General features: G+C 40.4%; 1 protein-coding gene across 1 annotated transcript; it reads left to right on the top strand.

The window, feature by feature from the left end:
- Positions 1 to 5,592: 5,592 nt before the first annotated feature.
- TMEM170B (transmembrane protein 170B) lies at positions 5,593 to 25,453 on the top strand. The gene is made up of 3 exons (XM_075052259.1): positions 5,593 to 6,269; positions 17,280 to 17,450; positions 22,310 to 25,453. Exons 1-3 carry the CDS (start codon positions 6,173 to 6,175, stop codon positions 22,438 to 22,440), a joined length of 399 nt encoding a protein of 132 aa, XP_074908360.1. The 5' UTR covers positions 5,593 to 6,172; the 3' UTR covers positions 22,441 to 25,453.
- The last annotated feature ends 297 nt before the right edge of the window (positions 25,454 to 25,750 follow it).

Below are 25,750 nucleotides of genomic sequence, written 5' to 3'. Positions count from 1 at the left end.
CTTTGTGATGCTGATATGTCACATTCTGTGTGCTCAAGAGTGCATCGATTGAGGAGCAAACAAGAGGAGAGATGGAGCTCAGTGTAAGGGTGCTGCAGATCATAAATGCATGCATGCAGGTATTGCTTTAACTGTGCAGGTTGAAGTTACAGTTATTTCAACAAAAATTAGATATTTTGAAGCTGATTTTTCCTGAATTCTGAATCATAAAAGAAATGCAAACATGTATTGCAAATTAGATATTCCAGCGCTTAGAATTGTATATACAAGCTGTGCATAAAAGCCTGGACAGTAAAATGTGTATGTGAAGATTAAATAAAAATTAGATTAATGCAGGAACAGATTTCTCTACCAAACTTCCAGTGACTCCAAAACAAAGAATTCAAAACCAAAGTATTTCAAAACTAATAATTTGACAATGTCTTTGTTACCTAATGACCTAAGCATACGAGAAACCTGATGTGGCTATCATGCATCAATGTGTTGGCACGGACCTTGAGAGTCTGGTACTTTATTTAAAATAATTGGGAGAGGGGAGATGAGACTATTCTAAGAGAAATAATTCTTATTGCAAGTAAGCTTTTTGCATTTTAGCCAAACAAACTTTTTGAACATGGCACTGAAGAGAACAAAGGAGCAAGTGGCTGTTTCCCACTTTTACTTTATTCTTAACTCCTGAGGGAACAATGAAACTAGTTTCATCCATGTTTCAAAAGACGGTCGTTTCTGCTAGCCTATTCCAAATATTTTCTAATGGCAATTCTCACAGGTAATTTCCTGCTTTCAGCCAGCTTAAAAGGGGAAACACAAATGATAATTTAGGCTTCATGTGAACCCTGATAATGTTCTTAATCTTAAGAAAAGATTCCTCTAGGTGTGTTCACACAGAGTAAAAAAATCCTTTTATAAATAGCAGCATAGTTGATATTAACAGTAGTCCTGACTTAAAACTGCTGCATGTGCATGACTGCACACTTGTGTGTATGTGTGTGTGCGCGAAGAGGGTAGGAGAAAGCCTTATTCTCTTGAGCGGTGCTCTTGTTTAAAACAAATATGTAGCTTGGTCTTTTAAGCAGTGCAGACTTAAATGCTAAAAAACCAAATTTAGATCCCAGTTTAGGCAAGAGTTTATTTATGACAGCACTTCACGAGTCTTATTAGAATAGTCAGTGGGACTTTTATACCTATTTCGTGATGGGTCCAATCTTTAAGGCTGTTTAATGCTTGCAAACTACTGGCTGAAAGTGTCTTTTACAGAGGGATATTCTGACACGACTAAGCAGACTTTTCCTTTCAAAGCTTTAATTAAAAAAGCCCCGAGATTCTAACTGCGGATTCTAAGTATCCGCAGGTACTGTGTTGAAATAACTTTGCCGACAAAGCCCTGGCAGCGTGCGGGAGATCTCGGCCGTGCGGTGCGGAGATCTCCGGCACCTCAGCGCTCCATCTACCGGTGCGTGCGGGAAGTCTCCGGTGCACCGCCGCCTGCCTCTGCAGCCTTGGAAGCCGGCTCTGAACGATTTTTTGGTGGCTTAGATCAACCTGTGAGCCTGCTTTCATGCTGGGGAGAGTTGCGATATTTAGCCCGTGATATCACCTTACTTCCTTCCTCTCCTACGTCGCTGTCAAGGCGTCTTCATCCATCATGCAGGCGAGGGGCTGAGATCGCGTTTCAGCCTTTTAAGAGCTGAGATTACGAGGCCAAGGATCTCCAATGACCCAGTTCTCAAACCACAACTAGCTGTGGCTGCCAATTCTTCTGATTGAGTAGTAACTGCTGTGCATAAAATGGTGGTCTAGAAGGGGGGGAAGTACGCACAAAGCTATTGCTAACGTCTGAGGTATTCGTTTACTACCTGCACTTGGTCATGTCTTGTCAGCTTCTTGAATCACAGGCTAAAAAAACCCCTTTGAAGTAAGGGAAAAAAATGTCTGGGTATCTGAACAGTGCTGGGGTTGTCCATTCAGCAGAACCAGATCTTGAACAGATCTTTAACTGCAGGGCCAGTCGATCTGCATGGCTAGTGCTGGTTAGAAAAATTCGAGCAGAATTTTTTTTTCTCCAAGGGGACCAAAATATGTTGTTTGGATTTTGACTTTTTACTATGACAAAAAGCTGATTTCATGATGCAAAAATTAAACATTTGTTTCAAAACGTGACAATACAGGACGCTTACTGTTGTTCCGTTTCCCTAAAAAGACATGACTTAAGAAATTGGTTCATTTTGAACAGCATTACCTTTCCAAGTGGAAAATGATTCATTTAGCTACAGGGTCTCCAAGGGCTCTCCAAATTTATCATTATTTCTTCAGCTTCAGAAAGCAATACCAGAAGTTAATAACAACTCATGTAGACATATTCTAATCCTTCGCGGGCTGGAGAAACTAAGCTGACCCTACTTTTCCACCTGTAAAACTAATTTCCTTCGACCGAAGTCGGGGTGTCCAGCCTGCTCCTTGCAGCGCTTTGCATCCCTGCGGCTCAGGGCAGGTGCCGCATCCCCCAGCTACCGCCAGGGAACGGGGGAGCTGGAGTTAGGTGGGAAGGGAATCGAAACGAGTGGTCCGTCTGTGAGTTTTCAGGCCTTCCTCACGCAGTTTTATCTCGGTGAGGGCAGCCCGGAGTCTCTAGGAGCTCTAACGGTCGCTCATCGCTCAGGGCCGGTGGTCAGGCTGGCCCTACCCGTACATGAATGGTGGAGGTTTGTTGGTGGGGTTGTTTCCCCTCGCCCTCCCCCTGTTTTTCCTTCTAATTCCTACTTCTGCAGAGTGTTTATTCGTGCCAGTCGTACCCCCCCGCCCGGCAGCCCTCCTCCTGCCACCCTACCAGCAAGCCCGCCGAGCCCCCTCTTACACAGCCACCGCCTGTCCTCACGTCCCCTGCTCTGCCTGTCCTTCCCTCCCCAAGGTACCACAAGGGTATGAAGTGGTCTCATCGCGCCCTTACAAAAGGGCTACTCCTGTTTTTTTAACCTTTAAGGAACTACCTTATCTAATTAAATACTAAGATCATGCTCCCTTTTTTTCTTTTCCTTTTTTTTTTTTTCTGCTTTATCTACCAGGGCAGATTGTGATTTCTCCTCCTTGAGATCTTCCCAGCCATCGCTGCCTGTGCTTGCTTTGCCCAAGCATCCCCAGCTTATTCTCCCCCAGGGTCACAACAGCTTCAGCAGCAACCTAAGCCCAGCTGCCTCAGCCCTGCTGGGGACCCCTTGACGACATCGGTGTTGCTCTGTACATTGCTGCCTACAGAGCTCATAATAATCCCCACAGAGAGCTAATACTCTCAGGCCTTCCATGGCAACACTTCCCCAGTGAGAGGTCTTGCTGAGGACAAAATGCTGGCCACAAGTCCCTGCTTGTATGAAGTTAGTTTGGAGGAGTGAATTTTGGCTGTTTCTGCTGCTTCATTCAAGGCACGCTCTTCCTCCAGCATGGTCCTCCCAGTGCAGTGCTACCGGGAAATGTCATTGCCATGCACCACCTTTTTTTGCTTTAAAGTCAATATTTTAGCAATATTTTTCTCGATGATCCAGTTAGCTGTTTCCACATGACAAAAAGTGCATTTCAAATTTGTATCCTGCTTACCCGCTGGATGAGGGACTGAGTTGAATAAATGGGACTAATTATGGCCCCTTGTAAGATGAGTCCCTGCCTCTTTATCCCTTCTGCACTGTCAACAGAGCTTCTCCAAGTGCGTCAGTGTGTTTGATCAGAAAATGTTCAATTAATTAAGACGTTGCATGCCTGAGGTTTGACAACCAACGCAGCGTTGTATACAGATACGTGCTTGTTTCCATACATGCCTCTGGCCTATCAGACAGTCTTGCTGACATCTGTCAGTAGGTTGCAATGGGGTTTATAAGCTATAATGTTCACAAAATGTTAGTTTTCCTTTTGTCTGGGAATTTCTCTGATTACACCACAGTGTCCCGTGGAGTATACTTGTTCTTGGGACATTGGTCTACATTACAAACAGCTTTGGTGTTGGGCAGGATTTTTAAGCGCATCGAAAAATGCTTTCTCAAAGCTCAGCATGCAGAAGTTAAATAAACCAGAATAACTGTTTCAAAATTCTTCACTGTACATTTCACATTCAAACATAAATGATATGCTATTTTCTCACTGAGCCCTACTCAAAGCGCGGAATAATTCTGCCCTAAAACCAAACCACTACTGTGTAACGAAGGGGACCATTTTCTGTGAGGCCTGAATTATACAACTGTAAGGTGGTGGGAGCATAGGAAGAGGGAGGGAGAACCTTCCCTCCATCATAGAACAGGGATCTGGCCCGGCAGCTGAGTTCTTTCTCCATCACAGTGATTCTGTGCTTGATCAGTCAAACCCAGAGCCCTCTAGGGAGTCATTCACCGTGAGTTTCTCATTGCCTGGCTTGATACCTACTTGCAGAAATGCCAAGCATTGTCAGCTGCAAAGAAAAGGCTTTGGGAGCGGTCTGCTGAACCGAATATCCTGCAATAGTCTATCTGAAAAAAATCAGGTCATTGGCATCAAGCAGGATATTAGTTGATTTATCTGTCGTGGCTCTTCATCTATAAATTGCAAATTATATTGCGAATTACTTCACCTCTCCAACCCCTTACATCAAAGGATGCTGACATAAAATGATGTTTATGAAGTACTATAGCAAGCACTGTTGAAGAAAGGCCAGTGAGGAAATGTGTGTGTGAAATATGGCCCAGGCACACGCATTTAGGAATGGCGGGGAACTTGCTGGCTTTTAAATCAGTAAGCACCATGCATCCTGTGCGTTGAAAGAGGCGGCGTTCAACTTAAAGACTGCTTTATTATGATGATTATTATTATTATATAAAGCGAAGGAACTAACTAAAGTATGGTTACGGAGTTAAGGTTCTCCGAAGCCTTCTCATCTTTTCTAACTTCTGGGGGCTTTCATCTGCAGCAGCACTGCCTGTAGAGCTCTTGGGTTCAAAGGAACAGCCAGGAACGTTAGGCAGCATCACCTGCACGTTGCCTCAGGATGACAGCTCCTCTGCCGCACGCCCTACCGCCACCGGAGCTCAGGCACCTCCGGCCTTCCCACCCAAAATCCACCTTGTGCGCCTAACCTCCCTGCCCCGTCCCGCCCCGCCGGCGCCCATCGCCCTCTCCTCAGCTCGCCGTCTCCTCGCCCCTCCTCAGCGGCGAGCGGGGGACGGCCGGGGAGCCTCAGACCCCGCCGCGGAGGTGCTGACGGCCGCGCTCTCCGGAGCTTTTGTGTTTTAACGCCGCCGCTTGCCGTTCCCGGCGGCGGCATCCCGGCCGCCGGTCAGACCCGCCCGTCAGGGGAGAGGGGCCCGGGCGGCCCCGCCACCGCCCCAACGGCGGGAACGGCGCGAGCCGCCGGGGGGGGGCGGCGCCACGGGCACGTGGGGTGAGCCCGTCCCTATGGCGAGGGCCAATCAGGGGGAGGCGCGCGGCTCGTGCGCTACTGAGCGGTCGCTGGGACCCTGCCCCCTCCCACACGCTCCGGGGAGTCGCGGCGCTCGCGCCCTCCAGCTCCTCGCGCCTGCGCGTGGGCCGCGTTCCCCCCCCCCCCCCCCATCCCACTCCCTTCCCCTACGGCGGCGGCCGGCGTCTCGCGCCGGCAGCCGCGGGCGCTGCCCGCGTGAGGGAGGGAGGGAGGGAGGGAGGAGCCTGGCGGCCGCCCCGCCCCCTCCCCAGGTGATGCCAGTGGCCGGGGTGACGATGCCGGTGGCGAGGCGGCGGCGGCGACGACCACCACCACCGTTCCTGAGGGAGAAGGAGGCGGCGGCGATGATGATGATGATGATGATGGGGTCCGGGCGGGCCTCCTCGTCCGTCCCCGCCGCCGGCTCGCACCTCGGGGCCGCCCTGCCCTGCCCCTGAGCCGCGGGGAAGCGCCAGCGGCCGGCCCCATCGCTCGGCTCCCCCCCACCACCCCACCCCGCTTCCCCCAGCCTCGCCGCCATCTCCCCCTTCCGTCCTCGATGTCTCCCCCGCGGCGCGGAGGCCCCTTCGCCGCCTCCCCGCCCTCTCGCTCCTCGCCGCCGCAGCCCTCCCGCCCCACGGTCCGGCGGCGAGAGGCGTCCGGCCTCCCGCCGGTCAGGCCGTCTCTGCCTCCCGTCCCCCCCGGCTGAGGAGCGGCGGAGGCCGCCGGACCCCCCCCCCCCCCCCCTCCTTCGCCGCGATGAAGGTGGAAGCGGGAGACAACTCCATGATCAACCTGTCGGTGCAGCAAGTGCTGAGTCTGTGGGCGCACGGCACCGTCCTCCGCAACCTCACCGGTAACGGGGCGGCGGCGGGGCGTGGGCAGGCAGGGAGGAAGGGTGGGCTGCCTCCGGCGCACGCGTGGGGGCGGCGGGGCGAGCTGCCGGCCGAGGGGGGGGGGGGGGGGCTGGCGTGGGGAGAGTTGCGCGGGTATGGGTGTGCGCTGCTGGGGGGGGGACCAGTAGTGCCGTCGGTGTGGGAGACGGGGGAAGCCGCTCCGTGACTGGAGAGCGAGATACCCCCCCCCCCGGTACACAATGGAGGGCGTGGGCGTGGGACCGGTGTGCGGGGCTGGGGGTGGTCTCCCTGCGTGTCACCCGTAGGGAGGGCTGGGGTTTGCGTTCCCGGGTCTGTGTGCACGCGTGTGTGTCTGTGGGGGTGCGTACGCGCTCGTTCTGCGAGTATGGGTATGATGCGTGTGTGCTTGGGGGGCTTGGGTGTGGGGCTGGTACGTCCAGGGAAACGAGAGGGATCTGCGTGTTACGTGTTGGGAGGACTGGTGTGTGTGCCCGGTATCTGTCCAGTGTGCCTGCAGGAGTGAAGGAGCTGAAGGTGTCCATGCGTTCGCTCACTTTTGTTTGTGTGTGTGTAGTAAAATGGTACAGGGTATATGAGCAAATTGATGGGTACGTGTGTGTGAGTAAAGGGTTGTAGAAAGCGTGCGTGAATGTATAAATACGTATAGAAGGCTGGAGTATGTTTGGGAGAGTGTTGGATTTTTTTTTGTGGATATATGCTCATTGGCATACAAAAACCAAACAAAAAACCCCCAGAGAAATGAATGTGAGACTCTGGGACTTCCCCACCACCCCCCTGAGTATACCCCTGGACAATGAGAGCTGTGGGAGTTAATGAGGTGGCAGATGTTTCCTGACAAAGCATCAGGGATCCTTAAAGACTGAGCTGTTCTGAAAAAAATTCTGTGAACCAAAGTAGAGCCAGGTCTTCATCCTGTGTTTGGAGAGGGGAGCTTTAGCTAGCTTTGGCAAGAAATGGCTTTTTCTTCTGCTCCATCTCATGCTGAAAAACAAGTGTGGATTACCATGAGACCCAAGGCATATAGTGGAGAGGTGTATCTTCTGACTTCCTGGCCTGTCCAGGTGTAAGGAAAAGCATAAGCTTCCAGCTCTGAATAAGCAGGGATTTGGTGCCAATAGCAGAGATGTTACTGAGTAAATTCTTTCTACTTGGTATAGGGGTACATTAGGTGGTGATAGATTAGTGGGAAATGTTGAATAAAGGGGATTTGTTTCAAATATTTATGAAAATATTCTAATATTTATGAAAGAGTATTATGCCATCTTTTCCCCCCCTCTATAGTAATGATTGATAGTTTTGATTTTTTTTTTAACATCTATTCAAGGTGGAAGACGTATAATGAAAATAGAGGTGTAGCTGAAGTTGAAGCTGTAGCAAACAGAAAGTGATCATCTTAGGCTTTATTATCTTTCTCGTTTGTTTAACTTCCAGGGTACTTTTTAATGTAACAAAAAGGTTATACAAGTTGGTTTTTTTATTTGATCTATGAACTTTTTCAGATGTGTGTCTGATGATTAAATTTTCCAGGTATTACTGTGGTGACACACTAATAAAACTCATTTTCTGAGTAGTTATTTTTGCATACTACTTATAAAAATACATCTTGTACTTTTAAAGTAAAAAGTTCACCATGGATTTAACTTGTCTTTGTGCCAGGCATCCTCTATAAAGTTTTTCTTATTAGAGCATTATGCAACATAGGCGTTTCTATGAAATTCAGTTCCGAGTGTTAAGTAAGCAAAATTGTTTCTTGGTGCTTTTGCAATAAAACAAGGCGTTGCACAAGGTGTTTTTAATGTGGAATGGTTTTTCTTTTTAATTTAAAGAATATGAAAAATAATTAGTTATCCATTGTAGTATTGCTGGAGAATATGTCAGCGTGAGTTGTAGTTGCACTACGGTTTCTGGATTGGTGCTTAAATGCAGGTTGTCCTTACAGCCATAACCTGTTGTGCTGAATGTTCTTATGGACTGTCAACAGTTAATAACTTTCACTGGATTTAAAATCTTCTATAAAAGATACACTGTTACTGATTATATCTTACATAAATGCTTCCTAAAATATTTACCAAAGTAAACTTTGTTCAAAACCAGAAATTCTGTTTTTTCCCTGCTAAGAAAATAGGTATGTGAATGACTTTGTCTTGTTTGTCTACTTAATTCATTCCCTTTGGCACTTCTGTAAAGTATGAGGAGAAACTTCTTCAGAGTACTGGGAAAAGAAATTCATAAATCTACGGTGTTCCACGAATGTTCTTTAAGACTGCTTTGTGTTTACTTTTGGACCTAAAGTTGTGGTCTGGACTTGGCTTTTAAGCTGCAGAAGTAAATATTTATCTTCTTTAGATAAACAATGTTGATTGTGTTTGCACAAGGTTATAAAATTTGATCATCACTCTTCTTAAAAATATATTAATTTCACCAAATTTTCAACAGGAACCTGATACAAACTCCAGCCTAAACCAGGAATGCTTCAAACTTTAGTGGTTTAAATTGGGTGGGCTTTCCCCCTTAATGAGAAGCTGAACCATTATTTTTATACCATATATCTGATTCAAGTTCAACATAAAAAAAGAAATCCTGTCTTTCATATATGGCCTAAAATACCCAGGAGACCACAGACCATTTCATTCCTGCCACATACACATCACACCCTGTGATAGCCAAAGCTGCAAGTGCTGTTCTTTGTACCTGAACCTAGGCCCACCAACATGATATATGTTGCTGCATATCTTCCTGCCTTCACTTGGGAGGTGAAGGTGAGGCTCTAGTAACCATGGAAGAGGTGGCTTTTACCTCACCCTGTTTTAGCTCCTCCAGCAAATCCCAAGGACAGCCCCCTTTATATGAACTGGTTGTGTTTTAGAGTTAGTGGTAGATCAGGGTTTACTAGAACAAGACAATAGCTGAATCTGAACTGAAAAAAACATCCCAGTTTGAGTATCCCATGAAAATAAATTATTTGTTTAAAGGCTACTTCCACAATAAAGAACAGCAATATTTCTACTCTTCTGGTAACCGATGTAGATGTTTTGTTTACGTCTAGTTATTGCGTGTTCCAAAGATCTAAGATTCTGGTCCAAGTTATTGCATGTTCCAAAGGTGTAAGCTTAGGGTCTGAGTGGGTTTTATATTAGCCTCTGAGGAGATTGGGGGGGGGGGGGGGGGGGGGAAGCTTTTGTTTTACTGTATGACTTCTAAAGTCAGACTCGTCATCTTCTTCCTCCCCACACCCCAGTGTCCTAAGGTAATGAGCTCAAGACTCCACCAACAGTTTTTATAGACTTTGAAATAAAAGTCTATAATTTTAAAGTGCTGGACAGTAATAACTCCTGAATTTGTTGAAAGTGAACATTTATAAGAGATTATGGGTGTTGCATAGAAGATGTTCCTTGTCTGTTATGGTTTTTTTCCGAAGCTCCATCCTGTACGTATTTGTCCCCAGTCCTGTAAGCTGAGAGGACTAGTCTGTAATTTATGATTTAAATGCTCTTCAGCAAGTACTTCTCTTCCACTTAATGCAGCAAAAAAGTTAGCATCTCCAAACAACAATTTGACTATGTAGTCCTGTTAACTTTGAAAGTACCAGTTAATATGATAATTAAGGAAAGGTCCCAGTGATGAAGAAAATACTGTAATATGTAAAGAGCTGACTTACATTTGTGGGTATAATATGTTGTCACTTCTTCATCTGAGTGCTTTGAGTTTATAAATCTACAGGAATATAACGTGATACAGTTTCTTAATTCAAATTTCAACATGTGCTACCTTGTTGACTTAAATTTGTATCATTGTATTCACAGCACAGATACTTATTGCTTGACAACTCTGTAGCTAATAGTGGTAGGCTGGGTACCTAGATCAGAATCTCAAGGGAGCTACTTTATTTTGGAATAATCACTCTTGACTTATGAAATGTTATAGGCAATCATTATTCATCTGTCAAAACAAGCTAAGGACTAGAGAAAAAGAAAAATGCTGAAGATGAAGGACTAAGGAGGTACTCCATGTTTACTGAAGCCGAGTGGCAGTAGGACAGTATGTTCGTATATAGACAATATTTGAAAATGTTATCATTTATATACTTTATGTGTTGACTTTGCATTTTTTATTTGCCCAAGATGAAGCTGTTGATGGAGCGCAACTTCAAGTTTTGATAAGATGGAAGTGATATGAATGTTGTTCTAAACTGTAGCATGCCTTAAAAACTTTTTCAAATCTTTAAGGTTGTGTATGCTGACACTCATATATGTATAATGTGTATATATAGTACCTAAGCGTAACATATGTATGGTATATATAAATACCTAAATTAACAAAGAATTACTCTAAAACTGGAGTGATAGGGCATGAATTACAAGTTAATTGAGCCTTGCAACTTTTGTGGTAGAAAAAATCCCCACCCAGGTCAAACTAGTGGAAAGGAACATAAACTGAGAACAAGATTTAAGGTAGTGGTTAAGTGCTAAGAATTTTAAATAAATCTGAAAAATGGATTTCATTTGTCCTTATTAGAAAAGCTATGGAATCTATGCAGTAGATTGGTTGTCACTGTGCTTGTAAGCTAGTAGGTACTGGTTCTTTCCTAGTTCCCTGTATTTCTTTGGCAACTGTGGAGTTTTGATACAAATAAGTTGTGCTTTGGCTACTTAAAGTAATTTGGATACACTGAAAGTAAGCTCTGAAACTTTCTTAAGTTCAAGCAAAGGAAGCTGGGAGGGTTTTCTTTAAATTTTATTCCATGTCTCTTTAGGTTAGCTCTGTGAGGGCATGACTAAATAAACTGGGGCTAGGCTAGTATTTGGAGCTTGCTGCCAGATAAAGCTAAGTCATTATTACCATACCAGCAAAGTATTCCGTATGTGCAGCTCATATCATCAAAAGTGCAAGATAATTAGTGTAGCTACACAAAGACCATGTGCTTTTTTAAATCAAGGTAGCAACAATAATCATGTAGGTAAGTTTATACCTCTTAAAGTATCAGTCAGTATATAGGACATAAATAGCCATACCAGTATGTTCTTGAGACACTTCAGTCTCACTTCCTCTTCCTTATAGGTATTGCAAATCTTTCAACTACTCGGTTATTTTTGAACAAGCAAAGTCTTGACCATTTGTGTTCAGAGGTCCACATTCTCTTTCTCTGTTTTCTAGTGGCACCTCTCAGTGTTGTCCCCAACCCATCCTTTGCTTCCTTCAGTCTTACTCTAGCACACTTTTATCTGAGAGTCATCTCTCATCATGATTCTGGAGTTAGATGATGCTGAATTTTACAGAACCTTGAACTGTTCCACTCAAATGCCTGCGCATAAAGTTCTCTGCCCTCAACCTGTCAGGATAAGAATGATTACATTGTCCTCTAGGTTTATGGAGCTTGAAGCCTCCTTTAGTTTGCTTAGAAGATTGGCTGTCCTCCTTATCTTGTTCATCTATGTTAAACAGCTTACTCGGGTGTCTTCATCACTGGCCCAATTAATGGGCAGAAGTAAATAAATGTGTTGAACTACCAGGCATAAAAAGAATAAATAAAGGAGGATTAAAAAAGAATAAATAAAGGAGGATAAGAAAGGAAGAGTTCCTGCCTTTCCTAGGGAAAGTGCTCAAAAGTGATTTGTCCTGTTTCAGCTTCTAGGACTGAGCTGACATTTTAATGAAGTGAGGTGGTGGTTTAACAAAGTGGATGATGCCTATTCAGGCAGATAAAGAAAATTCTTGGATTTGGAAGAATTGCTAATACATAGTCTCTTACTAAATGTGTAGTCTGTAGCTAAAGAACAGGAAACACTTATGTGAAATAGTCAATTGATACAATTCTCTGATTTACAGATCTTTCAGGTTTTTTAACAGCTACTTTAACATGACAAAGATGACTGTGATAAAAGGTTCATAGATTATGATTATAAATGGCTCTGATTTTGTATGTTGTGTAAGTTTTCTGGAGGATATCTTGCTGTGTTCCACTAAGTGCCTTGCTAGAAAAGCCAACTTTGCAAGAGAAAGGTATGATCCAAATCGAAGATTAAAAAGCTTTGTGTGATCAAGTTCTCAATTTCTTTAATATCAGATTTTGAAATGCTACAGTCATATAACGACTAGGTAAGCTATCATCCCAGAATATTTGAGCAGTGTGATTATTCCTTCTTCTTTGTTTTGTATCAGGATACAACAACATAAATTATTGTATATTCATTGCTAATCACAACCATTAAAAAAAAAAAAAAAAAAGAAAAACCCAATAATGAATCTCTAGGAAATTAGAGGTATCTTGGTACTGAGGGGAGATGCTAGAATAGTTCCAACCACAAGACAAAGTAGCAGAGTTGTACTTTGTTCCCTGTTCAGGGAGACTTTTTCTCTTCCTTACCTTTTAAAAATTCAGTTCTTGTTGCAGGAGGTGAGAATCTTTAGCAAGAATGTGTGTGAGGGGAGAGGAAGGACAAAAAAAACCCCTTTCTAGTCTCTCTGCTCATAGCTTGTCTGGTAACTTGGTAAAGAAAAGCTTTTCAGCTACTTTTATTTAACAAATTTAGATATTTAAGTCGGTGGAGAGTGGATAATCTAGGGCATATGTACTTGATGGTGTTGCCCAAATGAAAAGCAACTCCAAGTAGAAGATGATCTACAAGTATTTTGCCTACTTACAGGATAAAGACAGTTAACTCCACTGTTTGCTCTGCCCTTCACCCTGCTGCCTGCCTTCTGCAAATAGGTGTATCACAGGCCAATGTCCTTAACCCTTCTGTTCACGCCTGTCACTTCCCCCTTCTATCTCCTTCCCAAATGAACAAAGTTTTGGTCCTTCTTCCCTCTCATCTTCAGCTGGACATGAAGGTGTTCCCTCCCTCCACCCTGTTCCCCTCCAACTCTTCTGAAGTGAACACCTACAAGTTTTAACATCTACAGTCAGTTTGGCAAAATTATAAGCTATTATGAATAATTTATAATAAGAAGGTACTGGGTTATTGCAGGTATGTGTAACACTACCTGTATTTCTTCCATCACTGACTTTACAATGTTATTGACTTGGAAACCTAAGCCTCTGTGAAGTGATGGTTTATAACTGTTTTCTTTAAATGCTATAGCTGCATTTGTGTGGAACAAGGAATATTTCTGGATGTTCTCTAATTTCCTTTTGAATGCGTTCAATATGTGTGTTGTTTTTAAGGAGTAGGAGAAAAAAGTGTGTACCAAAGAACTCAAGTTTATATTCCTTTATCCAACAGGACATTTGGAGCTTGTTCTAGTCTCATGTCTCCTGTCCTAAATATAAAGTGAGAGGTGATGCTAATTTTCCTTGAGCCTCATTTGGAATGTAAATAAAACCCAAGATAGTTGCTCACTATGCAGCTATTTTGTTGTGTAAGGGTTTGTAAATATTTTTGGTTTCTTAGTTACAGGGGAGTAGTTAGCCTTCCCATAATCTTTCCCTTTGTTCTAAAAATACAGTCATCCTAATAAGTCTTTCCTAAGACTGGAAATCAATTGCCTTTTCTACCTGGTGAGGGTCGACAGTGACCACAAACACTGGTTTACTAAAAGGTGATGCAGTACCTAGCAAACCCTGTGGAAATTACAGGGAATGTGTGCCTAACATGGTGCCTAACAGAGTCAGATTCCAACAGGCTTTCCTGGTCCAGTTTCAAGCTTTTCAGCTGCAATGGCATTTTAGGAGAGAATGATTTTCAGTGTCCTGGGACTGTCCCTCTATATTTGCAGAGAGACAAAATCGAGAGCTTTGCTTCTCTTCCCCATAGCATATCTACGTATTGACCAGTCTCTTCAGAATAACTGGCTACTGAATAGGCTGCCATAATCACAGGTCCCCTCTTACCTGAAATAGCTGAGTCTTCTGTTCTTGGGCTTCATGTTAAATGGGGACAAGTTTGTCTCATTCTGATGCAGTTTTATGAAATCAGTTGATAGCTGCCTGAATTCAGTATCCACAACAGCACACCTTCCAGAAGTTTGTTTTTAGACTGTGGAAGAACTGATGGGATAATACTAATTAATACACCATTAGTGTAGTTAGGGAGCGTTTGGCAGTCTTGGAAGCCTGTAGTTGTCATGTAACCTTACATAAGAACCAAGCGTTTCCTTCAACTGCAGATTTGAAATATGTATTCTCAGAACCCGTCACTGGGGTATCAGGTTATCTTTACTCTAGTAAAATTGCAAGAAGCCCTTGCTTTCTCTCGGTAGTTGATGTTTCATCTCTTGCATCCATCTTAGTCAAGAGAAATGAAAATTTGGGTCAAGAACATTGTCAGCACTATGTCCTGATGATCCAGACTTCTCTTTTACTGAGTATTTTGCATATCAGTATAATCTGAGTGGTATAAAAATTGTGTGACAAACTTAATTGCAGGAAAGGGTGCTGTGTCCAGAAAATAAACTACTACAGTATTTACTGGCAAACAAGGCAAAACATCTTCTGTGTAAGAACAAATTATCTTTTGAAATAGTGCATTCAGTGTCACATTCACCTGCTAGCAGTTTAGTTTCATACTTCTCTGAATAATCTGGGTGATGAGCTCAACCATGTTACTATGGAGAAGTAAAATGGCAGATCTAAGATAAGCACATAGTATCTTCTAGGATTGAAGGTCTCCAGAGATTAACATCTGTAAGCAAGGAAATGCTTGCTCTTGCCTACTAGATACATTCTTAATTCCCATATTAGAGGGTTTTTTTCTAACTTTGTTCTTCATGGTTATTCATTGTGTTTTTTCACTGCCAGTGTTGCCAAAGCAGTTTAGACTTGAGGACCTGTTCAGTCTATTGCTGAACTATAGTCTGCACAGTCCATACCTCTAAAATTTATTAAGTATCTACTAACAGTCCACTTGGTGCTCAAGGAAATGATCCCCCATGGGACAGGAGCTTAGTTGTTATCATGTTGATAGAATAGTGTTTTGAGCTGCTAGGAATCTAGTTTTGTGACCACTTTCAATGAAAAGGTCTTCCCTGGTAGGTCTTCTGATGTAGAAGAATGAAAGTGTTCCTTCCTGACAGGGTTTTCCTGCCTGAAGTTGTACATGATTTACATTTGCAGGAAAGTAAACACCCCCCCACCCCCACCCCCATCTCGTAAGGCTTATTTCTCTATGGTCAAACTGTAGGTCTAGCAGGGCTGCTGGGTTTTATATTGATAGATCCTTTGGCTAATCTCCTTGCTTATTTGCTTCCACTAGAAAAAAACAGTGGGAACACCCAACCTGTGCTAGTAACAGACAAAGCCTGTTAGGACTGCAGGAGAGGTTCCCCACTCAAATTATCCATGACCATGGGAGATTAGATCAGCAATCAGTCAATCTTTCTTAATGTTAGTGAGGGGGTTTGTCAGGTATTTGTAGAGTGACTACTTGGCACTCTTGCCACTGTTCTGTTACAGTAGCTTCTGAGAATGAGAGGTTTAGTGGAACAGTACAGTGGTCATTATCCTTTTGCAAAGATTTTTGAGGCCCAGCTTGGGGCAAGGTGTAAAGGGATGGAGGATCTGAGGAGAGCTGCTTGGAGCCACCCTCAATATATGTGTGCATATATCCAAGCATTCAGAAAAGTTACACCTTGAACTACAGCTGAAGTATTAATTGAATGTAGATTAACTACCCACCTTCCTTGCTGCTCTCTTAAGAGAGCCTTTTGGTGACCATAATTTAGAGGACTTGTAAGTCCTGTGACATAGTTTTGCCTTTTATGCCTGTGTGAAAGGGGAAGGGTTGAGTCTACTCTCAAAGTACTGCTAAATGAAAAAGCTTAAACTCTGTATTTGTGCTATGGATATACATACTATATTGACATTGAACTCAAAGGACACTGGTTATTGTGTAGCAACCATTCTTTCTCAGAATCTTTTCACAAGGTGTTTTGAGCTGCTAAGTATTTTTTAAGTTAGCTAATTGGGTCATATTTCTGCTCAAATGACTGATGTGTGTCAAGCTACAATAATACAGGCTCACCTCAAACAATAAGTATCCTGCTGTTGTAAGGAAGCTGTGTTGTTTTTTTGAGGGGGAACTGTAGCAAAAACTCTGAATTGATGACAGTTTTGTAAGATTATGTCAATTGGGAAAATGTGCCCCAATTTGCTGAATTCTGTGATGATATATACCAACTGTAGTTGATGTAAAAAAAAAAAAATTGTCTTTTGCATTTCCCTACCCTTTTGAGTTATAGTAAATGTTTTTAGAAAATTACCACCAAGTGAGAAAGGTTCTTTAATTCTTATGTAGCTTCATTGATGGTTTCTGCTCTCTTCTTTAAGGGTAATGATCACGTCTGCCATTCTTTAGAGAAATATTTGTACTCCACACATTCTCATGATCTCTTGTCCTTGCTTAGTAATTTAAATAATAGTGTCTACATGTCTCTATGAAGTTTTGTGCTAAGCAATTAGAAGGAAGGGGTTAGATGTGTTAAAATTTCTTTTTAAAATTGTAGTGTTTTTATTTGTGCCTTTGAAGCTAATTCGATGGAACATTCTGTTACAGCTCCTGGGTAGATAAGCTGAAGTCTTTAATCTCAGTTTTCCCATTTGATGTTACCTGATGCTGTCTCTTCTTTTTTTAAAACAACAACAACAACAAAAAAACCCCAAAATAATTCTTGACTTTTTCCTGGTTCAGTCTTTGTTTCAGTGAATATTTCATTCTGCAGGAGTAGTTACGATACCTAGTAAGATACTGCAATTAACGTTGTTTAAAGAAGCTATTAAAAGAATGACGGGCTTCTTGTAATAATACATCTGAATTAAGAATTGTGCCAGAATGCTTTTTATAATTTTTTGATCGTAAGAGTTATTCCTTTATGATATACTGCTAAAAGGGGGAAGGTGACTTGAGCACATGCTGATGTTGTCACATTGATTCCTTTTAAGATGGAAATCAGTATTGCTTTTCTCTTACTGTTGATTGTATGCAATGTTTTAAAGTCTCTTACTTTTTCTTGTCTCAGAAATATTAACCCTTTATTTCACTGCTTTCTTTCAGAAATGTGGTACTGGGTTTTCCTCTGGGCTCTCTTCTCCTCTCTCTTTGTCCATGGTGCTGTGGGAGTATTAATGTTTGTGATGCTGCAGAGGCATAGGCAGGGGAGGCTGATATCTGTCATTGTGGTCAGCATTGGATTTCTGGGTTCTATAACTGGAGCAATGATAACCAGTAAGTCTGTCTTTTGTTTTGTTTTTGTCTTTCTTATTTTACATCTAACTTCTAAAAAGAAAAAACCTTTTTCTTAGTGATTTGTGAATTGTTTATTAAGGATTTTCCCCTAGTTATATAGCTATCCTAATCATAATGACAGCTGAGTTGCTTTTCTATTATGTAAAGATAAAACTACTATAAATTGTCTGAAGAGTGCAGAAATCATTGTACTCTCTTGTTTTGGAAATGTTGGGTACCAAGCTATTCAAAAGGTGTATGCTCAGCAGGTAGTATCTTTTGGTGATCAGGAAGAGCTGTCCCGTCCTACCATACTTGTTGCGGAATTTTTTATCAAAGGCTTCTGATCAAGATGACCTCTTAGTACACTTAAAGCCATGAGGATTTTTTTGGAAATGAGGTCCTGATTCCATTGATTGCAAGGCTGAATTCCTGCTTGTTTCCTTGGGCCTGCTGCAGGTTTTTAAATTGCAACTGGATAGGATGTTGCTCTTTTAAAAGAAATAAAGGTGCAATGTAGGTAGTGGTTTACAGCTAAGAAAATTCATTTGTTTGGAGAAGTTATACTTGGCTCATGGATTTGAATGAACTTTCCAGTCTTGGCTTGGCCATAATGTTACTTTCTACTTTATTCGGGGTAGGGAGGAAGGCCATTAGACTTCCACCACCCCCACCCACCCCCACCCCCCCCCCAAAAAAAAAAAAAATTAAAAAATGAAGCTGTGCTGTTGTTCTAGGCAAAGTGCTCTTTGGTAAGGGCATCTGTTACGGAGTTTCTTATGGTGTTAGTCTAATGCCTACCACTCAAGGTACATTTTTAGACACTTTTTTATTCTCTGACATTGTATCCACAGATAAGATGCTAACCATTTCTCTGTTAAAGCAGCATGCTGAAAGGTTCGCAGAGCTATAGTTGAAACCTATACTCGTCATGAAAACATTGCAGAAAGCAGGAGTATTTTATGTAGTAAAGTGCGGAAGTGTTATACCTGTCCATATATGGTACAAGTGATGTTGCCAAGAACATTTTGAGGAAATGCTGCTTAGCTGTTTTCATCTAGAGTTAGTGGTATCAGATACTGTTTTTCCATCTTCCTTAAGACATTCTGTTATCTGTGTCAATACTGAAATATATGCCATAAGACCAGTAGGACACTTTATTCAGTCTTTGGCTCTATCATATCCAGCTATGTTTATCTAACTTATAAATAGACTACAGTAGCTTTCCTAAGCAAATAAGAGCATGGTGAATTTTCTGTTTGGCAGGGGGTGTGGAGAAATAGTGAATATTATTCAGGAATTATACAGGAAAGAAGCTTGTGCTTTGTTGTCTGAAATAATGCCAATCAGCAGTTTTCAACATTAAAATCAATGGATTGAATGGGGCCTATGTTAACCCTAGTAGTAGTTTCTGCCCAAAGATCTTCAGTGTTGTTAAAATGGTCTAACTTGAAAGGCCTTTCTGCCTTTCATTCCCATTTTTCTGTGTACTAACCAAATTATCAGAATAGTGGTATCACTTCAGCTTTGGACACATTCATGGTTGATTTGTGACAGATTTTCTTATTGCTGCTGAAAGTCTTTCTTGCCTGTTGGTTTTCAAGATTAAATAAAAATGCAAATTTCATGAAAAGTTTCGTTAAGACTTTCCTCAAAAATTTGTTTTAATTACTATATATATCTCAGCCTAGAATTTCTATTATTTAACCCAGTATAGTTCAGTATAACTCTACATTTTTTTTTTCTAAAGTGAGGTGGAACCAGTTTGAGTGCCTTACATTACATGTTATGCTGATTTTTGTCCTATGTTTAAAGTGGCAGTGGTCCTGTTACAAGGTCAATTGTGCACGAGCATTTCGGAAGAACTGAAGATAGGAAACGTGATGCTGGAATATCCAAGCAGAGTCTTTTATAGTATTCTGTGGTGGGGAAGTTTCAGGTTCGGTGTTTCTCAGATGAAAGTACTCTGTGTCTTAGTTATCTAAGCATAAAAAGAGGAGCAACACAGTTGTATTTTTGGCATCCAGTCTTGCAGGTCAAAATATTTAATAAGTAAGCGGCATTGTTCATGTGCAAATTCACATGAGAATTTCTCCAGGCTTAGACTGTAGACCTGTTACGCTGCTCCCAAAGGTTTTGCACAGAGCATTGCAAAGTGGTTAGCCAAATACTTCCAGGTATTTTTGTTTCTGGATGCACTGGGCTGTTTCATACTGAAAGAAACTCTGTGGGGAGCTTCTGAAGACAAATTATGGCGATAAAATATTAAAGAGAGGATTTTTAATAGCAATTGTGCTGCAAACTGGGATGCAAGTTGAAGTATTTTGTTGTTTGAATATGCCTGGTCCAGTGCTTAAGTAATTGAAATAGCAAACTGACTTCCATTTCCATTTTGTATTTCCAGTCCTCTGCATCATTTGTGTAGATGAATGAATGCAGTATAGATTATTAAATAATGCAAGTTTAATTTTGCTCAGTTAGATCTTTCAAACTTTCTGGCCTTCTGGAATCTTTTTACCAGCATGTGGAAAAGGAGGAAACGCCTCAGTTTCAAGGCTTTGAAAAATCATGGAACTTAACAGTTATTAAAAAAAGGTATAAAAAAATTTATTAAATAGCAGTGGATACTGTCCAAAAAAACCCCCAAACCAACCAAGAACAGATAAATGTCAGGCAGCTTGAGGCAAGGATTTTAGCTGTATTTCATCCAGAAGGGTCTATTCTTCTTCCTCTCCCCCAGCACACTCCTTTTTGGTGACATATTCTCATTCCTCTCATTGGCAGCCTATTGTAGTATACTTTAGCTCTATACCAGTTGTGCTGGGTTATACATTACAGGTTGTATTGTACACTGTTATTTGATGAGTACAAATATGTAATTATCAAACTACCTTTTTTTATTATTGATATTTTCTAGAATATCTCAGTGTTTTCTCAAGAAACCAAAAATTTCTGTTATTGATTAACTAATAGCATCAAATTCTGGTATCCCAATTTGGCTGATTTGAATTCACGTTGAGAGTTCAATCACCAAATTAATTTTAATGTCAGTACTGGGCTCAGTCTAAAGGATCTTGCTCAGTTTTTGACAGCAGATAGTCAAGGAACAAATGGAAAAGCTTATGCAAGGTAGCTGAGTGAAATACCATAAGGCTAGCCTTCTGGTGAGATATTCCTGACAAAATACACTTTACAGAATATGTTTTTTAAAAAACAGCAATTAAAAAAACAACCCACAAAAACTAAAAAACCCCCCAAATTTACTCACCTAACAGTCTGATTAATTGTATTTGCAAATGCTGTTATGGCCAGAATTACTAGTGAATTCTACTCTTCCTAAAATTTTTGTAAAAATGAGGTGTTACTTTTCTTAAGATGTCAGATGATTCAGATACACATTGTACTTTCAGAAAAATCTGTTGGGACTTAATGTATTTCCATGTCACCAATGGGTTTTTGATCATTTCAGCAGACTATTCCTGTTAGTGACTGTGCAAAACCAAGAAAATTCCAAATTTTTTTTAACTCTTTCCTATTACTAAAAAAAAAACCTGTGGTGGCTTTTCAGTTTTCTTTGAGCCTGAAAAAGCCTCTGTGATCCCTGAAAACATTTATTACGATTAGATAGCATCTGAGATCATACATACTGAAGGTCTATCACTAAATTTTGGGTTTTGGTCTTCAGGAAAAATTCATTCATTCTGAAATAAAGGACAATAAACTTAATGATTGTTCTTAAGGCAAGGAAAGCAAACACTGTCTAGAAAATACTAGTTCAGAAACTATTAGATAAAAGCTTCATTCTAGTTGAACCTTTGAGGTTTGGGTTGAGTAAATTTTTTACTTATGGACACGGCCATATACAGCCTATATTTCTTTTTTGAAGTAACATTTTTGTATCCTTAAAAGGCTCAGAAGTTGGTTGAGCAGAAAATGTTATTCATCATTAGCATGTTATTATTTTGACTGATTGATACAAAGACTTATCTTTTTCTCAGGCGTTTTCTCCAAGACATCACACCTATAAGTTTGCTCTGTGACTTTTTTTCTTCAAACACGTGATAAATTCAGTATGTGAAAGACAGTTAGAAGGGCGTTAGTAGCACCTGTCTGTGTTTACAGTGCAGTATTTTGTTTCTGGTTTATCCTGGCCATTTGATGTTATACTTTAAACAGGAATTTGCACAAAACTGTGTAAGAAAAATGGTCTCTTAATTTTTAATGTGTTACAGCTCAAAATCTAATCATATTGATTAGAAATTTCCTCTCATACACACTTGTGGATAACAATGCAGTACTTTGATCTTTTTCATGTTTTGCTTGATTTGCTAAACAATTGTTAACAGTTTAGTAGTTTAACTCAAAACCAAACTGACACAATATGACAAGGTTATTCAACTGAAATATTAAATGAAGCTGATAAATGTGTGTTTACGGTTGTTTTGTAGACACTAGCAGTTTTACTGTTCTTGCCTTCTCCCTGCCTATACAAGCACTATTAAACCACACTTCAGACACAGTCAATTTTAGCGGATTTTTTTGCTGTCTTTTTAAATTAGCAGAAGGCAAAAATATAGGAAAAGATTTTAAGATGTCTACAGGGAAACAGCAAGATTCAATTTTCTTAAATCAAACTGATGTTGGAAAAGTTGATCTGGTTCAGTTGGGAAAATCATTCCTGAAGGACTTGCATAACTACAAAAATACAAGTAAGGCTAATAATTCTGTAATGCCATGAAGTAATACAGTGTTTGGTAATGTTCTATAAATAGCTGATGCATAGACACAGTAAATAATTTGTCATATTTCAGCCTTGGCTTTTTCTGTGATTTGATCGTTGTTTTTCTTGTGATTCTTAGGTGCTGCAGTAGCTGGAATTTACAGAGTAGCAGGAAAGAATATGGCTCCCTTAGAAGCTCTTGTCTTTGGCGTTGGACAGACAGTACTGACATTAATTATCTCGTTTTCAAGAATTCTTGCAACACTTTGAGACTTATGTAGGAGGGGGAAAAATCAACTAGTTTAAAGAAATCTTTAATCTGAAGAGAAGCTTCCTGAAAGTGGATTCATCAGCTTACGAACTTGAATTCTAGTGCAAGAGAAAGGAAGCAATGTGGAACGTGCACTACAAATCTAGAGGTTCGGTCAAATGAACAGACTGTCCTCTAGTGTCTGAACTGTTGTACTTCTGCACTGCGCCTTATGTGCCTCAGTCATAGGCAAGGTGCAATCCATGTGTGCGAAGTTGAGATAAAGCACCTTGAATAGCTGCCAGTCAGGTTAATGCTTGGTGATGGGATCATTGTTCTTAACAGTGTTGTAATAAAATAAAGGGATGCTTCTGACAATTGCTGTATGTGCCAAACGTGGAGTTTAATTCTTAACTGTTGGCTCGGTAAGCTTTGAAATTGTAATTATAGAAGAATGCTGTGAACATACACTCTACTTGAATTCGGGTAAAATAGCAAGATAACTGACTTTTGAGCAGAATCTCTTTGAATGCTGAATATTTTTATTCAGCATTCAAAACAACTGTTAGGTCTGTTTCAAAGTGTAGGTGAATTTTGATGGGGTTTAAGAACCACAGCTTTAGCAACCTTGGTGTAATTAGCACTATGTGTAGAATGGCTCATGGCAGTTTTCTGAAGCTTGGCACATCATTTCTTTATGGTTTTAGATTGTCAGAAATCAATAGCTTAGGGAGACTGTATGAGGGTTACTAAGTACAATCTGTTGGGTATGCACAAACAAATCTTAAACTGATGCTTTCCTTAAAATTATTTTGTCTTAAACATATAGATGGTTACCAGCCCTTCTGAAAGCCCCGGAAAGGCTACTTGTTGCAAATAAGCTCCCTATATTTATTTAAGCACTGATAGGACTCTTAACCCTACATGTATTCTTTAAAGAACACACAAATATAATAAACTTCAAGAGAATACACCTATAAGGAAAATGGATAAAAAATGATATAATGGTTTTCTACTGAACAAAAATGTTAATTTTAATAAAATAGTTACTATACTCCAGAAGTTTGGAAGTGGGGCAGCGCTAATGTATTTACTACCTTGTTTCTAAACACTTTGTATCTTTGGAAAGATTTAAGAAACCAGGAACTTTCAAATACTTAGCTTTCAGTAGAGTTTGTGCTTGTCTAGTTTAAAAGGGACAGTAGTGTTGTGCATGTGAAATGTCTTAAATGTTTTGGAGTGAATAGAAATTTTAAGTCTAATTACTAATTCTTTATGAAATGCAAAATTTAAAGGGCACAAAGTTCTGTGTGAGGAATAAGGAATCTTTTACATCTTTCCTCAACTGAATGCTTTTCAGCAGTCAGCTTTTAATGCTGACAGGGAGAGTAAATTGCTCAAAGGTTTTGCAGTTAAGAAGTCAAAAAGACTTTCAGGACTGTTGAAACCACCGGCACCTACTGCACAGCTAAAAATATGTTTAAAATATAACTTAGAATCCAGACATATCTCTTAGTGCTTCAAAATATTATAATGAATTAACCTGTCTGCCTTGATTTTACTCCACATAAACTTTTTTTAAAGTGCTAAGGATGCTAATATTACTTGTTTTCTTTAAAAGTATTTAAGTCTTGTTTGGAAAATGTACAAAGTTACAGGCTTTGCAGGGAACAAGGTAAAATACAGGTTTATAAACCTTTTCAGTGTTATATTTTTGGCTTTGAATTGCTTTAAAATGTGACTGAGTACGTATATTCTCATTATTTTGAATGTCTTCAAAAACTTATTTATTTTTCATGGTTTGGGTTTTTTGTCTTGTGGCTTTTACTTTCTGATAATACTTTTTGGCATAACAATCATTGCACTTTAGTAGACAATGAAATTATTACATCTGTAAAAGGCAATTTAAACTTCTCCCCGTTGTCTTAAATTATGAGAAAACTGGTTTCAGGTATTTAAATCAAATTGAATAATAAAGTAATTGAAGATATTTCTCCTAATGTGCCTTGTTACATATATTTTTAGGGGAGAGGATTTAAAAAAAAATTACCATATCTTCATTCTTGTTCTATTTTTGCTATTTTGTTATTAATTTGGTTATTTGTTATAATGTCTTACTCAACAGACATTAAAACATTTCTGTTTGACAACCTGGAAATGCTTGTCTGGATCAAACCCAACTGTTTCATGAAGCACTGTATTCAGTAATTTAGATTGTCTCATGACTTTACCTCACATTGAAACTTCTTCCCATTTCCAGATTTCCTCGAGTATCTGAATTCTCATGTATGGTACGAGGCTATTATGCTACTACTGATCAATGGTTTGCTGTCTTTCACTGAGTTAAACTATAACAGACTACTACTAACTTATGAAATGGATATACGAAACTTTTATTGATGAACTTCATTCTTCATTTTAGTTGTTGTGCCAATGAAGTTGTTGTCATGGTAACTTTCCTCCTTTGACAAGGAGGCATCTTTGGAGATGTTAAGTTACCTTCCTCCAAATAATTTTCATTGCATAGGTCATTGTAATCACTTTTTAAAACATTGTTAGGTGCTTAGTTGTCTCTGCTTTATATGGCATTATTGCCTGGCAACGATGAATAGGCAGATAACATAATGCCCAAGTGGCTTAACAGAGACAAAGTTATGTATTTGATAGAAAATTGTTTTAACTATTTCTTGTGAGGAATATATGAGGACAGATAGTTTGTCTATAAAGTACTCATTGATCATAACATGAACTTAATGTATAATAACTCCAGCAGTGAAAGGAAGTGTAAGTAAGTGGCCTTATGTCTGTGAATCTTTGAAATTTCATTCCACATCATTAGAAACAACATTGTTAAACATAAGGTGCTCTAGTCAGTGCAGTGTGTGTGTGTGTGTATATATATATATTTATGAATGGTGGTTTTGGGGTGTGTTCTATACCTTACACACACTAACAATTGAAATAACTTGCCCAAGAAAAAGAAAATTACTTCAGATAACTTTTTTTTTTCCCCTCTTGTTATTAGGCTACAAAGATATCTTGTGTGTGAATGGCACTGATGGTACTCTGGTTCCCTTTGGACAATACAGTGTTGTGCAGATGTCCACACAAGGTCTTTTAGTGCTGTCTTCAAATAGCTCTGCCTGCCTCTGCATTGTATCACTAGGCACATTCTGCATAGTCAATGATTAATTTCAAGTAAAGAACAAATAATAATACATCAATGCAATTTAATCTGGGGGGGAGGGGAGTACTGAATATAATATTTAATGTGAAGAAGCTTCTCTTGCTTTGTTAGAAGCTGCTGCTGTTAAAGATTTAAACATCCCC

This window comes from Buteo buteo, chromosome 20 (genome assembly GCF_964188355.1).
Source record: "Buteo buteo chromosome 20, bButBut1.hap1.1, whole genome shotgun sequence".
NCBI classification, from domain to species: domain Eukaryota; kingdom Metazoa; phylum Chordata; class Aves; order Accipitriformes; family Accipitridae; genus Buteo; species Buteo buteo.
This window is presented reverse-complemented; position numbering and strand designations above follow the sequence as displayed.